At 43.2% G+C, this 15,500-nt stretch overlaps 1 protein-coding gene across 1 annotated transcript in view; it reads right to left on the reverse strand.

Moving 5' to 3' along the window:
• Window positions 1-15,352, reverse strand: part of dnah5l (dynein, axonemal, heavy chain 5 like) — a 53,609-nt gene extending 38,257 nt beyond the window's left edge. The window contains exons 1-27 of the mRNA XM_061966003.1: window positions 15,199-15,352; window positions 13,398-13,468; window positions 13,139-13,327; window positions 13,006-13,080; window positions 12,843-12,932; window positions 12,706-12,777; window positions 12,536-12,637; window positions 10,150-10,336; window positions 9,917-10,082; window positions 9,748-9,841; window positions 9,581-9,679; window positions 9,332-9,513; window positions 9,130-9,249; window positions 8,956-9,061; window positions 7,872-7,967; window positions 7,710-7,805; window positions 7,477-7,650; window positions 7,313-7,402; window positions 7,103-7,258; window positions 6,873-7,012; window positions 6,624-6,775; window positions 6,342-6,549; window positions 6,189-6,276; window positions 5,989-6,112; window positions 5,755-5,930; window positions 2,277-2,369; window positions 2,101-2,204 (exon numbers count right to left, since the gene is read on the reverse strand). Of these exons, the coding sequence (XP_061821987.1) occupies window positions 2,101-2,204; window positions 2,277-2,369; window positions 5,755-5,930; window positions 5,989-6,112; window positions 6,189-6,276; window positions 6,342-6,549; window positions 6,624-6,775; window positions 6,873-7,012; window positions 7,103-7,258; window positions 7,313-7,402; window positions 7,477-7,650; window positions 7,710-7,805; window positions 7,872-7,967; window positions 8,956-9,061; window positions 9,130-9,249; window positions 9,332-9,513; window positions 9,581-9,679; window positions 9,748-9,841; window positions 9,917-10,082; window positions 10,150-10,336; window positions 12,536-12,637; window positions 12,706-12,777; window positions 12,843-12,932; window positions 13,006-13,080; window positions 13,139-13,327; window positions 13,398-13,468; window positions 15,199-15,352 (3,404 nt within the window). The remainder of the gene's footprint in view (window positions 1-2,100; window positions 2,205-2,276; window positions 2,370-5,754; window positions 5,931-5,988; window positions 6,113-6,188; window positions 6,277-6,341; window positions 6,550-6,623; window positions 6,776-6,872; window positions 7,013-7,102; window positions 7,259-7,312; window positions 7,403-7,476; window positions 7,651-7,709; window positions 7,806-7,871; window positions 7,968-8,955; window positions 9,062-9,129; window positions 9,250-9,331; window positions 9,514-9,580; window positions 9,680-9,747; window positions 9,842-9,916; window positions 10,083-10,149; window positions 10,337-12,535; window positions 12,638-12,705; window positions 12,778-12,842; window positions 12,933-13,005; window positions 13,081-13,138; window positions 13,328-13,397; window positions 13,469-15,198) is intronic.
• Window positions 15,353-15,500: the final 148 nt, after the last annotated feature.

Consider the following 15,500-nt stretch of genomic DNA (forward strand, 5'->3'; position numbering starts at 1 on the left):
GCACCTATTTGCTCTTTTATTCCACCTTTTATGTTTTCTTTTGTAATAGTATTTTCAAAATGGGTGTGGGTCATTTAAAAAAATAGCTGTGGGCCGCACTAACACAGACGTGAGCACATCACCACTATATTAGCGTCCTTTCACTGGCTCACTGTGCGTTACCGAATCAATTTTAAACTCCTTCTATTTGTTTTTAAATGTCTAAACAACCTCGCTCCAACATATCTCTCTGACCTCCTTCAGCCTTACTGCCCCACCCGATCCCTAAGATCAGCCGATCAGCTGCTACTGACGGTCCCTGACACAAGGCTGAAGCTTAGAGGTGACAGAGCTTTCGCCGCTGCTGCTCCCAAGTTCTGGAACGACCTACCTCTGAGTGTTAGACAGGCCTCCTCTCTTCCTGTTTTTAAATCTCTCTTAAAAACATACTTTTATTCCATGGCTTTTAAGACTGAGTGATATCCATCCTGCTATGGCGCCCCATAATACCATACTTGCCAACCTTGAGACCTCCAATTTCGGGAGGTGGGGGGAGGGGTGGGCGTGGTCGGGGTGGGACGGGGGCGTGGTTGGGGGTGTGGTTAAAAGGGGAGGAGTATATTTACAGCTAGAATTCACCAAGTCAAGTATTTCATATATATATATAGATAATATATATATATATATATATAGATTATATATATATATATATATATATATAAGAAATACTTGACGTTCAGTGAATTCTAGCTATATATATATATACATATATATATATATATATATATACATATATATACATATATATATATATATATATATATATATATATATATATTTACGTATATATATATATATATATATATATATATATATATAAATATATATAAATGATAAATGATAAATGGGTTGTACTTGTATAGCGCTTTTCTACCTTCAAGGTACTCAAAGCACTTTGATACTACTTCCACATTTACCCATTCACACACACATTCACACACTGATGGAGGGAGCTGCCATGCAAGGCGCTAACCAGCACCCATCAGGAGCAAGGGTGAAGTGTCTTGCTCAGGACACAACGGACATGACGAGGTTGGTACTAGGTGGGGATTGAACCAGGGACCCTCGGGTTGCGCACGGCCACTCTACCACTGCGCCATATAAAATAAATACTTGAATTTCAGTGTTCATTTATTTACACATATACACACACACATAACACTCATCTACTCATTGTTGAGTTAAGGGTTGAATTGTCCATCCTTGTTCTATTCTATGTCACTATTTTTCGAACCATGCTGCATTGATGTGTGGCACACACAAAAGTGCTTTCATCAAATGCACTAGATGGCAGTATTGTCCTGTTTAAGAGTGTCACAACATTGCTGTTTACGGCAGACGAACTGCTTTACGGTAGACGAAAAACGTGACTGCTGTTGTTGTGTGTTGTTGCCGCGCTGGGAGGACGTTAATGAAACTGCCTAACAATAAACCCACATAAGAAACCAAGAACTCGCCCTCCATCATTCTACAGTTATAACGTAATTGGGCAGGTATGCTGTTTAAATTGTGGGTTAATACTCAAATAAAATATTTGTTATTATGGACCTGAGTCCGCCTGAATTTCGGGAGAAAATTTTTCCCGGGAGGTTTTTGGGAGAGGCGCTGAATTTCGGGAGTCTCCCGGAAAATCCGGGAGGGTTGGCAAGTATGCATAATACACCTGCTGTGAACCTGTTTTTATGTTCTATTTATTTTAGTTATTTATTTTTTATCGTGCTCTGTTTGTGTTGTGTTGTGTTTGCTCGGTTCTCGTATTATCTTTTAACCTGCCCATTGTACAGCACTTTGGCTACCCCTGTGGTAAATTTTAAATGTGCTTTATAAATAAAGTTGATTTGATTTGATTTTCGACACCCCTGATTTAGAGTCCACAATTAGCCTAACATGCATGTTTTTAGGATGTTGTAGGAAACTGGAGTACCCAGAGAAAACCCATACACGCAGAGGAGGAACAAGTAAAAAGCATTGACTGTGAGGCCGACAAGCTAACGACAAGCCCACCGTGCGGCTTGCTCATTAAGTCTGCTTTTGATTTTTGTCTCATACCACATGGCATACCTGCTGACATCTTTGTGTTCGGCCAGCTGGCGGTACAAAGGCTTCAGAATGGGCGGCTTTACCGGGACATCGTCTCTGGAGTCTCGAACGGCCGCTTGCTCCGCCTAAACAGACAAGTTATGTCCGAGGTGTGGATGACTGTCACCATAATTGCCTGACAGACTTGAAGAGTTTACCTGCTGTTGTTTGTAGTGCAGGTGGCAGTACGTCCACAAGGGGATGTCCTTGGTCACCAACAGGATGGCACTCACCAGCTTGTTGACGACGCTCTGGATCATTCAGCAACACCATGTGACCAAGTGGACAAAGCATTGAGTGGAGCGTTCCTTTTCTCAAGTGACAGTGACGTACAGTGGAATTTCCATCTACAAACCCCTCTATTTGCGAACTTTAAGATCGAGCCAAATGCAGTATGCCATGTCTGTGTGTACGAACGCTTCATTCATTCATTCATTCATTCTGTGTCCCACGTGTAGGCGAAAAGCAGGGCGCAGCATTTTTTAGGGAGGCACAGTCTTAAATGTCTCTTGCTGTGCAGTACACTACCAGTCACTTCTCAGCATTACAGCCTGTGTGCCTTCTCTGTGTATTTTCGCCTTTTGACAAGTTTTGTCCATTTTCTAAGTCAATATAAGTCCGAAAAGCGTGGAAAGGAGCAGGGAATCACTGCGGAATTTTTTTTAAATGACTATTTGCAAGGAGTACATTAACCTCTAAAGGCCTTAGTAGCCACATGCGTGGACAGCACCTTTTAGCTCTTATTTCCAAAATTGTGTACACTACTGAATTGGGGTCTTATGCCGACATTTGGACACTTATACTGCTATCTGGTGGTGTCAGTAGAGTATAACATACGATGGAATTTGAAAAAAAAAAAGTGTAAAAATAAAAATTTGCAGGTCACTACATATGAAGTACACGTTTGTGTACTTATGGACTAAGTACATAATATTAAAAGATGATTTTTAGTTTTTATTCTAATTAGGGTCCAATAAGCCCAAATCCATCCATCCATCCATTTTATACCGCTTATTCCCTTTTTTTGGGGTCGCGGGGGGGCGCTGGAGCCTATCTCAGCTACAATCGGGCGGAAGGCGGGGTACACCCTGGACAAGTCGCCACCTCATCGCAGGGCCAACACTGATAGACAGACAACATTCACACTCACATTCACACACTAGGGCCAATTTAGTGTTGCCAATCAACCTATCCCCAGGTGCATGTCTTTGGAGGTGGGAGGAAGCCGGAGTACCCGGAGGGAACCCACGCAGTCACGGGGAGAACATGCAAACTCCACACAGAAAGATCCGGAGCCTGGGATTGAACCCCAGACTACTCAGCAACTTCGTATTGTGAGGCAGACGCACTAACCCCTCTTCCACCGTGCTGCCCCCAATAAGCCCAAATAGCAAAGAGAAATAAAAAAAGCATGTAAACAAACAGCTTGGGCCTTAAGAGGTTAATGGCGCTCGCAAGTATGGAACAATCGACAAAGCAGGCTTGGTAGCACAGCAAGTTTTAATTGTAATGAGACTGGACTTTACTGGACAAAGATGCCAAAGCAGACTTATTTTCACAGCGGAGGAGTAGAGCTAGCTCTCATTCAGCGGCACCTCTACCAGAGCGTTCTCTGATCTTTGTCTGCTCCTTTCTCTTCCTTAATGATCTATTGCTAACTATGGATGCTGATGCGTCATCCATGTTGCTGCTACTTGATCTCAGCGCTGCTTTCTATATATCGACGATTATAAAATTCTATTAGCACGTATCAAAACACGTATTGGTATGTCAGACTTAGCCTTTTCTTGGTTTAACTCCTATCTTACTGACAGGATGCAGTGCGTCTTCCATAACAACGTGACCTCGAAGTATGTTAAGGTTCAGCAGGGTTCAGTTCTTAGCCCTACACTCTTCAGCATCTACATGCTACCGCTGGGTGACATCATACGCAAATACGGCGTTAGCTTTCACTGTTATGCTGATGACACCCAACTCTACATGCCCCTAAAACTGACCACCACGCCAGATTGTAGTCACCTGGAGGCGTGTCTAAATGAAATTAGACAATGGATGTCCAGCAATTTTTTGCAACTCAACGCTAAGAAAACGGAAATGCTGATTATCGGTCCTGCTAGACACCTGCACTTAAAACCACCTTAACATTTGACAACCAAACAATTAGGTTAAGAATCTCGGTATTATCTTCGACCCAACTCTCTCATTTGAGTCAAACATTTAGAGTGTTACTAAAACAGCCTTCTTTCATCTACGTAATATCGCTAAAATTTGTCGCATTTTGTCCACCACCGACGCTGAGATCACTATTCAGGCGTTCGTTACGTCTCGTCTTGATTACTGTAACGTATTATATTTGGGTCTCCCTATGTCTAGCATTAAAAGATTATAGTTGGTACAAAATGCGGCTGCTAGACTTTTGACAAGAACAAGAAAGTTTGATCATATTACGCCTGTACTGGCTCACCTGCACTGGCTTTCTGTGCACTTAAGATGCGACTTTAAGGTTTTACTACCGGTACTTAAGTATAAAATACTAAACTGTGTAGATCCATCCTATCTTGCTGATAGTATTGTACCATAGGTTCCGGACAGAAATCTGCGTTCTAAGAACTCCGGCTTATCAGTGATTCCCAGAGCCCAAAAAAAGTCCGCAGGCTTTAGAGCTTCTATTCGGGCTACAGTACTCTGATAGTACTCAGTAGAAGCATGTAAATCCCATCTTAAAACTAATTTGTACACCCTAGCCTTTAAATAGAACCCTTTTTAGACCAGTTGATCTGCCATCTCTCTTTTCTGCTCTGCCACCCTCTCTTTCATAGAGAGGTTATCAGGTAGCCACGGATCAGCTTCCACAGAGGAGGCACTAGCTGTTCCAAGTTGGGACCCGGCACGAACCACTCTTCTTTGCATCAGTTGGTGACGTCTCTGCGCTGCTGACTTGTCTGCATACAAGAGGATCCACTGCTGGCCCCACTATGAACTGGACTCTCACGTTATTAACTATCCACTCGGCATCCATTGCACCGGTCACCCAATGGGGGTTCCCCACATCTGCGGTCCCTTTCTAGATTTCTTGTTGGCCCCATTGGGTTGAGTTTTTCTTGCCCTGATGTGGGATCTGAGCCGAGGATGACGTTATGGCTTGTGCAGCTCTTGGAGACATTTGTGATTAAGGGCTATTTGATTGATTGATTGATTGATTGCTCCTCCTTTAATGTTAGTAGTTTTTTTCTTTTTTAAATGTTTTTTATTGTAGCAATATGGTTGTTTAGGATTTTTATGATTTCTGATAGTTTGTGAGGGCACCAAATTGACTTATGTGTGTGCGCGCGTGTTGGCAGAGCAGCGCATACAGGAGAGTTCAGCTGCTTGTTGTTGTTTTGGATTGGTAATAAAGAGAAAGCTGATCCATCACCCTCTTGTTATGTTTGTTTGATATACAGTACTGTATAGCACTTTATTTTGTGTTAAAAGTGTACAAATCTTCACTAAAATATGGACTTCTGTCGAGGCTGGAACCTATTATTCATATTTACATTGTTTCTTATGGAGACATTTGCTTCACTATACAAACCTTTTGATTTACCAACCCTGTTAAAGAACCAATCGAGTTCTTAAATCAAGGTTCCAGTGTACCTGGATGTCATCCAGGCTCGGTCTGAGGACGATGTTAGGAATGGTGAGTTGGACTGAGGCCTTAAAGAGAGGAGCGGCATCTGATTGGCTTCTGGAAGAGGAGGCGGAGGAGGGTGTGGACGAGAGTTTGAGGACACCAAGTCGCTTCTTCAGTGAGTCCAGGCAAGACGTGGTGGCTGGGGAAAGATGGACATATAAGGATGGAGGAAAGAAATACGTTTTTGAGTGTCAGACCTTTAACCAGAGCTTCAGTGTTGCGATGGCACAGCTGACCAATCAGGTTGTAAAAACAACAAGGGAGACAATTCAGGCAGCGAGTTTTTTGTTTGGAATCTGGATGGAGACACTGGAAGGATCCCTGAGGAGAAGACAATTCATAGGAAGTGACACAAAGTCACAATGTGTGTGTGTGTCTGTGTGTGTGTGTGTGTTACCGCAAGGTTAACAGTATCTGCCGGCTTCATGTTCTTCTTCAGCTCCTCAATCAGCTCAAACACAAAGCTCTCCACCTGCCGGCTTTGTCTGATCAAAACACACAACTGGCTGAAAGTGGCCCTGATTTGATTGACAGTTTGTCAGAGGCTTACTTATCCAGCGTGGTGGCGGCGGCGTGGAGCGAGAGGTCCGCCTCGGTCAGGAAATCTTGAGGTGACACAGGCGAGTCCTCGGGCAGGACCAGTAGGCAGCAGGAAGACATGGCGTCCAGGAGACGCCCGATGCGGCATTCCAAAACATCGGCGGCCGCTTTGGCAACCTTATCCAGCCCCGCCATGGCTGTGTACACGCCTTCTATGACTGAACAGGAAAAGGCATGTTTGATTAAGAAAATGGCCGCTCGTCACACTGTGACCCAGGCCTCTTCTTCCTACACGTGTCAGTATGGAGGGCAGCCCAGGATAGGATGGTGAGTCCAGGTGAGAGGGACGCCTCCACCCGCCCAATAAAGGCCCGCATCAATGGGCGTAGCAAAGATGGGATGCGACCAAGCACCTGGCTGTAATCCTGTAGCAAGTCCTTCAGACTGGAAACAAGCCCAACATGACAAGATTAGTTATGGTGCAGGGGAACAGAACCATAGAAAGGTTGAAATTATTAATTGTATACAAAAGTCTTCTCACCGCCGATACAGAGATTTAATTTCTGCTTCCCTGGAGCTTATCTTTACGATGGCGTTTGGCACCACCACCCCAAGTTTGGTCATCCATCGAGCATCCTGTAGCACCTCCAAAACCACAAGGTCCAGGTTCACCAAAATCTCCTGAGGAACAAGGTCCACAAAGGTGTCAAACCATGCACTTTATGATTAGGTGCCACTTCCTGTCCACAAGTCATCACACTTCCCATTCACCTGGTTGTTCTCATGTCTGACCAGCAGAGCAGCGTTCAGGAGGTGTGGTGCCCGCTGAGCAGCCTGAGTCCACATCTGCACGTGCACGAACTCGTACCGAAACAACGCCACAGCCATCTTGTTATAGTTCTGGATCACCTTGGTCATCTCTGGCCCCTGAAGACAACGTCATTAGGATATTGGTTGAGATGTTGATTATTGACAACATACCTTGAGGATGTCCAGCTTCTTCTTCAGGACCAACATGGGAGACTCGACCTTCCTGAAGAGCTGACGACACCACAAAACCCGAGCTGCCACCTGAGAGGCGAACAGACCAATGACGTTACAGCTCGTTTCTTTGCGCTGTGATCAGATGGCGAGACTCCAGGTACCGGTGGCAAGTTGCGTCCGGAAGGCGGTCTGTCCCGCTGTCTCTGGTATGTCTTTTTCAGCACCTCCAGCTCACGTCCGTAACGCCGCAGCAGCAGAAGGTAATTCTGCTTCATGTCCAGACGAGCCATGGGACCCGACTCGAAGGCCGCCATCAGCGCCAGGATCTGGTCCATCTGAAAAGCAAACGCTGATGTAGCCTCTTGAAAGCTCCGTTTGATGTCCTGGAACTTACAGGCAAAGACTGACGGAACCAGAAGTCCAATAGACCCTGAAGGTCCAGGAACACGTCCCTGACTTGCATCTGGAAGTCTACGTGGTCACTGTCAAACTGACGAGAACATTCAACGTTGTGTGGACATTTTGGCCAAAGTTGATGCTTTGTTTCTTTGTTTACCTCCAACTTGCGATGGTCCAGGATGTCGTAGGTTCTAGACATGGTGCTGGACAGGATGTTCTGGTAGCGAGCATAGATTGGCTCCACGCCATCCACCTACACGTACGGAAATGTCAATGTGGTGACCTAACCCTAATGGCAGTGCTCCTCAAATAGTGGGGCGCTGTGATATGTGTGGAGGGACGTGAGAGGGAATAGCGTGTATCTTGACACATACAGATAGATTAATAAATAAACATTCGCTTCAGGGGAGGCGTGAAAAGACACTATCAAGAAAGATATTGGGTTGCGCTACAAACATGACGTTACTACCAAGAATGTATCGGGGCGCATGCAGGTTCGAAGCAAAGAAAAACCGTCGGGGGAGTTTTTTCGAAGGAATTAGTGTAGAACTGCAAACTATCAAGCTGGTGGCTATTTATTTCCGATACCTAAAATTAGCATTATCATTTTGATTTGAGCATCGAAAGTCACTTACTAGTTTAGCATTGACAGAGCCAAGGCAGCATTGGCCAAAAATCCCTCCTCATGTTTGAGCTCATGCCAGCGAGTGACAGCCGGGGCAATGTTGATCCTTGACTGTCTTTTTATCTGGGTAGGCTGCATTTTTTTTCCGTCTCCTCAGAAAAAACTTTTCGTTTCTTTGGTTATTTTGGAGCTTCGACCATGATAGTAGTAATTGCGCGTAGGCGTTTTTCTTCTTCTTCTTTCAGTTATCTGGCGGCACATAGGCGTTCGTATTGACTTCCGTCTTTTTAACAAATGGGGAAAGGGGGAATGACATATGCCGTAAAGCAAGTCGACACATTGGCAGTTTTTTGTGTGGCAGGATTCCTGCCACCCTCCTCAACGTAAGTGCCAGTGAGAGCAATACAGACCCCCTCAGGCCATGACAGAGGTGTCCTTCAACTGGTTGTAAGTCCATGTATCATCTCAAACGTTATAAAAATATTTCATGAAGGTTGAAAAGTTACTTAATGCTACTTTGATCCACTGCTTCCTATATAGTGGTGTGGGCGCCCCTATTCTGTCCCCTAAGGGGGCCGTGACAGAAAATAATTGAGAAACACTGCCTCAAGGAGACCTTGATACGCTGCAGAGTTGCCAGATCCTCCAGGCAGGACGCCATGTCGGCGATCTTCTCCAGGCGCCGGCAGAAGGCCTCAAACTTCCCAAAGATGTAGTTCTCGCTGCACACAAACAAAGATGGCCGTCATTTTCACCACATCATCATACAGTAAATATATCAATAATGTACCTGAAGTCAAACTGTCTGTATGTTGGTTTCGCTTTTAATTTGTCTCGAACGGCGTGGAAGCTGCGCTGGTACGCCGCCTTCAGATGCCAACACTCTGAGATACGCTCGAGCAGGATGGGCCTTTGACGTTCACACACCCACCATTTTTACGCCAATACTTTGTGACGTGACACGCTGCTTCTGACTGCATCTGATTGCGTACCTGCTGAGGTCCCAAATGTGGGCGGCGCCCTGTGTCAAGTATCTCCTGCAGGCGCTGATCATGTGATTGGTGACCTTGATCAGCAGCGACGTCATCCTCTCTGAGGTGTTGTAGTAACCGGAAACGGCGTGGATCATACTGACGGCGGCCATCAGAGCGGGAACTTGCTCCAGCATCATAGCCTGGATGAGACGCATCGAAACATCAGCAATGATGACAAACAATCCAATTATACTTCTTTTTTAATACCGGCGAGCTTTTCTGCAGCTCCTTGAAGAACTTCTGCAGGGTGAGGAGAAACTTCACGTTGTCTTTGGCCTCGTTGGCCACCATTGTGATGTTGGCGTCCTGAAACAAAAGGCACGTCGTGAGCAGAGTAGGCTAACCGCAGCTGGCGAAGCTTTGTGGACACTCACCAGCTCCCTCCACGCTTGCAGCGTTCTGGACCTGGCCACCTGCAGAACTCCAAGAGTCCTTTTCACCTGAGGACGCTTCAGCTCTTCTACCAGACTGACACACACACACACACACTCATTAACATGCTGCATGTTCAAGGAACAGCATGCTAAGGTCAATGTTAAAGACCTGCTGAAGGTGACCATGCGCGTCTTCCAGTGCTCCAACTCGGCTGAGGGTCCAACGTCATCTGCCTCCTTCCGCATTTGCTCGCTCTCAGTCAGCAGTCGGCGAATCTGGTCGGCCCACGATGCGACCACGCCCTCTAGCTTCTCCATCAGCTCGCTGTCATTGGCTGAAGCGCAATGACTTCAACACGGTGTCTGAAGATCACCGTGGGTTTGGACGATTGACCTTCTTACCTGCTGCCGTGTAGTCCGCAGGGCTGCTCAGCTGATTGATGATGAGAGGAAGTTCAAGCGGTTGCAGCTGAAACATCTTGGTCATGTTGACTTGCAACGAGTTCAGGTGACTGACAAAGTCGTCCAGTGAGGACAGGAAGTCTTGGACGTAAGGACAGGCAACTCCGTCCTGCACGCCGCCCCACGTCTGAGGACAAAACATAGTGATTGTGCCGACTTCACCATCTGTCATTACAGTGGGACATTTCTGTTTTCGTGATTCGTTCACTGACTGTTATAACAAACTTTTGTTATTTCTAATATTATCAGTGAACACCTCACTGTCTGTCATAACAGTGGGACATTTCTGTGTTTGTGATTAGTTCAATGTCTAATAACAAACATTTGTGGTTACTTTATTTTCAATGTAAACAGTTGGACATTTATGCATCGGTGCTTATTCCACTGTCTTACCAGTATCAGTGTACACTTCACTGTCTGTCATAACAGTGGGACATTTCTGTGTTTGTGATTAGTTCACTGTCTGTAACAACAAACATGTGTGACCCCTTTATTTTCAGTATGAACAATGGGACATTTATGCATCGGTGCTTATTTCACTTTTTATATTACTAGTATCAGTGTAAACTTCACTGTCTGTCATAACAGTGGGACTTTTCTGTGTTTTTGATTAGTTCACTGTCTGTAATATACATTAGGTGGTTACTCTATTTTCAGTATGAACAGTGGGACATTTATGCATCGGTGCTTACTTCACTGTCTGTATTACCAGTATCAGTGTACACTTCACTGTCTGTCATAACAGTGGGACTTTTCTGTGTTTGTGATTAGTTCACTGTCTGTAACAATAAACATTTGTGGTCCCTTTATTCTCAGTATGAACAATGGGACATTTATGCATCGGTGCTTACTTAACTGTCTGTATTACCAGTGTCAGTGTACACTTCACTGTCCGTCATAAAAGTGGGACATTTCTGTGTTTGTGATTAGTTCACTGTCTGTAACAACAAACATTTGTGGTCCTTTTATTTTCAGGATGAACAACGGGACATTTATGCATCGGTGCTTATTTCACTTTTTATATTACTAGTATCAGTGTAAACTTCATTATCTGTCATAACAGTGGGACTTTTCTGTGTTTGTGATTAGTTCACTGTCTGTAATATACATTTGTGGTTACTCTATTTTCAGTATGAACAGTGGGACATTTATGCATCGGTGCTTACTTAACTGTCTGTATTACCAGTGTCAGTGTACACTTCACTGTCTGTCATAACAGTGGGACATTTCTGTGTTTGTGATTAGTTCACTGTCTGTAACAACAAACATTTGTGGTCCTTTTATTTTCAGGATGAACAATGGGACATTTATGCATCGGTGCTTATTTCACTTTTTATATTACTAGTATCAGTGTAAACTTCACTGTCTGTCATAACAGTGGGACTTTTCTGTGTTTGTGATTAGTTCACTGTCTGTAATATACATTTGTGGCTACTCTATTTTCAGTATGAACAGTGGGACATTTATGCATCGGTGCTTACTTAACTGTCTGTATTACCAGTGTCAGTGTACACTTCACTGTCTGTCATAACAGTGGGACTTTTCTGTGTTTGTGATTAGTTCACTGTCTGTAACAACAAACATTTGTGGTCCCTTTATTTTCAGTATGAACAATGGGACATTTATGCATCGGTGCTTATATCACTGTCTTACCAGTATCAGTGTACACTTCACTGTCTGTCATAACAGTGGGACATTTCTGTGTTTGTGATTAGTTCCCTGTCTGTAACAACAAACATTTGTGGCCCCTTTATTTTCAGGATGAACAATGGGACATTTATGCATCGGTGCTTATTTCACTTTTTATATTACTAGTATCAGTGTAAACTTCACTGTCTGTCATAACAGTGGGACTTTTCTGTGTTTTTGATTAGTTCAGTCTGTAATATACATTTGTGGTTACTCTATTTTCAGTATGAACAGTGGGACATTTATGCATCAGTGCTTACTTAACTGTCTGTATTACCAGTGTCAGTGTAGACTTCACTGTCTGTCATAACAGTGGGACATTTCTGTGTTTGTGATTAGTTCACTGTGTGTAACAACAAACATTTGTGGTCCCTTTATTTTCAGTATGAACAATGGGACATTTATGCATCGGTGCTTATATCACTGTTTTACCAGCATCAGTGTACACTTCACTGTCTGTCATAACAGTGGGACATTTCTGTGTTTGTGATTAGTTCACTGTCTAATAACAAACATTTGTGGTTACTTTATTTTCAGCATGAACAGTGGGCCTACTTCACTGTCCATAATACCAGTGTCAGTGTATACTTTACTGTCAGTAATAATTATGGGACATTTTGTGTCCTACCCTTGTTACCTGTGGTGCTCTAAGCGCAGGTAACATTACGCTGGACATCAACGTTTCCAAACTGTTCAGGATGTTGCCATCGCTGCTGTCCAACATGCCAAAGTTGACCTCCTGCAAGGAAGGAAGGGTTGTCGACTACATTGAAAGAGAAAAATATCAGAAGACGTACTAATAATGACCTGATGGACGTTAGCAGTGCTTATCGCCTTTTTGGTAGTCCTCAGAAAGAAGAAACACTTGCCTTCCAATGACTAAAAAAAGCACAAATGTCATTATCTCAGTTTAAGAAACTCCTTTTTTTTTTTACAGTTTGTACCTCAGCACTTCCTGTAGTGAGGAAAAGCTTCCTCGTAGCCACGGCTGAGGAGGACACGTCCCTAAAAGAAGGATGAGCGGAGGACATGTCCTGGAGAGAAAACAGAAACTGCTTTCAAGATGACATTGGTACAGCGGAGGGATGTTGAAAGCTTCAAGAAGACCTGCTTTGTGTTCTGATAGAAGAAAATCAACTTCCTGGATCCATTTACGGCAAAGAAGTCTTGGATCAGGTCGAACTATGACCAAGAATTCATTTCAGGTGAGATGTCTTCAAGAAAATGTGCGTGTGCACACCTTGCCATCCGATACAAGCGCGTCCTCCACCTCCTGCTGGTCCAGACACGCAGCATCCACCAGCCTGCTGATCAGGTACTGGTGCCGAGGGTCCAGCGAGGACCGCCGCTCTTCCTTCAAGGCTTTGGCCTGCTTGGCCCGCTCACGTCTTTCCTCATTGGACAGCATCGTTGTCCTCTTTGGGGACACCTGCACATGACAATGATCGTGTCTCTAGTCAGAGCGTCGCCCCCTAGTGGCCGAGTTCATGCCTGCTCACAGAGGGTTTTGGGGCCGGGGCAGACGCATGTTGGTCACCGGAAGGGTTCTGGACTCCAATTCTTCTGTGTCCTGCATCACAGAGGAAAACATTAAAAACTTTGCCGAAAACTATATATATATATATATATATATATATATAATGCCGAAAACCATCTTCATCCAAAACATTATGGATAATATTCAATAGGAATGGGAAACAAAAACAACAACAACAACAACAACAAAAAATATTTTTAAATGTATTTTTATATATATATATATATATATATATATATATATAAAAATACATTTAAAAATATTTTATATATTTTTTTTTGTTGCTTTTGTTTCCCATTCCTATTGAATATTATCCATAATGTTTTGGATGAAGATGGTTTTCGGCATTATATATATATATATATATATATATATATGTATATACACACACCAGTTACGTGCGGTGAACTATACACCAGGTGAGGCATAGATACTTTTGGAGGTTTTTTTTCATCTTTTTTTTTTTTTACTTTAATTCATATGTGCAGGTCTAATCATTGTTGATTTAGGTTACACATTAGAATAACAAGAAAAAGAAGGGAGTAATTCACTTTCATAGAAACGTTATCATAATGATATGATATGATAAATGGGTCCAAAAAGTATTTGATAACATTGTTATTAAATACCTTTTGGTCCCATTTGATTTTAACAAAATAAATCAAATATTGTGAGTGTATCTTACCTTTCTGTGTTTGTATCTGGAGCAGCAATAGCTATCCTCGATGAAAACCTACTTTGTATGATGATCGCATTAATTTTGTCTTAAAGTCCAGTTTAGAGAAGTATTTAATCTTGGATACAGCATATAATCCTCCATATTGGTAGACATTTAATAAAATTTCATTCCAAGCAATAAAACAATATTTTTGCATCTGACAAAAAACACCCACAAATGCTGGCCTACTCTAATAAAAATGTCATGTTTTTTATAAATACAGTTTAAAGAAAAAAAAGAAAAAAAGGCTGGCTTCCGCTGGAGAGATGTGTCTGCTAGCACGTCTCCCAGTGTGGCCGTTCTCGTTATTAAGTGTGTTGTTTGGGAACTTAACCATTCGATCTGATTCCAATTCCTGGGTGACGATCCAATTCAGAATGGATTCTTGATTTAACCCAATTCCCGATTCAAACCGATTCTCGGAATGCATTGTAAAAGTTTTTCAAAACAGGTTACGGGTTAGAAAAGCTCCTCCTGGTTGCATACAAATAAAAAGTTATGGAATTGATTTAGAATCGGGATGAATAAGAATCGCGATTTTGATTTAGGTCAAATTTTTTGTGCACCCCTAATCGTTTTAGTTTTTTTTTTCTTTAATGAAACAGTTACAACATAAGATGTGGCTCAGAATAATCACTCGTTATTTTTGCAGTGTTTTCAATGTAAAAATTCCACATGGTGGCGCTATATCCCTATTCTTTGACAGTGACATCACTATTTTGAATTTACCTCACCTAAAAAAACTTTGTAGCTCAAGGGCATTTGAACAATACTGCAAAAATGCACAAATAATAAGAATAAATTGTACATAAAAGATTTAAATTAAACGGGAATACAAATTGGGACATGATAAAAATGCTCTACACACAGTGGTTGAGTCAGACAGGTGTGGCCAGCTGTGATAGGCTCCACACCTTCCTACCGAGCCTAGAATGAAAGGACCGTGCAGGCCACAAGGGGGTGCTGAAATGCACCAGCTTCATGAAGCTCTCCTTGAAATGCTCATCATCAACTTTGCTTGCTTCAAGTCCATCAAAGTTCTTACCTTTGTGGAGACCCTGCTGAGGCCCACGGTGGACCCTTGGGTCTCCTCCTGCCTTGGACCCATGAGGACTTGGGCTGAACCCTGAGGGAGACCGGACCTCCTGTCCTTCTGCCGGAGAGATGTCTTTCAAACCTGAAAGATCTTCTTCTGCCATCTGGCAACCCAACAAAAACAAAAATTATGTGACGTGATGGCGATTGAAAATTGAAGAAGAATACATGAGTCCTTACATCTGATGCAGGAGAAGTACAGCTGGAAGTTCACAACCAGGAAGTCTGCAAACTACACGGTTGCCGTGGCAA

This window comes from Nerophis lumbriciformis, linkage group LG07 (assembly GCF_033978685.3).
Source record: "Nerophis lumbriciformis linkage group LG07, RoL_Nlum_v2.1, whole genome shotgun sequence".
Taxonomy (NCBI): Eukaryota; Metazoa; Chordata; class Actinopteri; order Syngnathiformes; family Syngnathidae; genus Nerophis; species Nerophis lumbriciformis.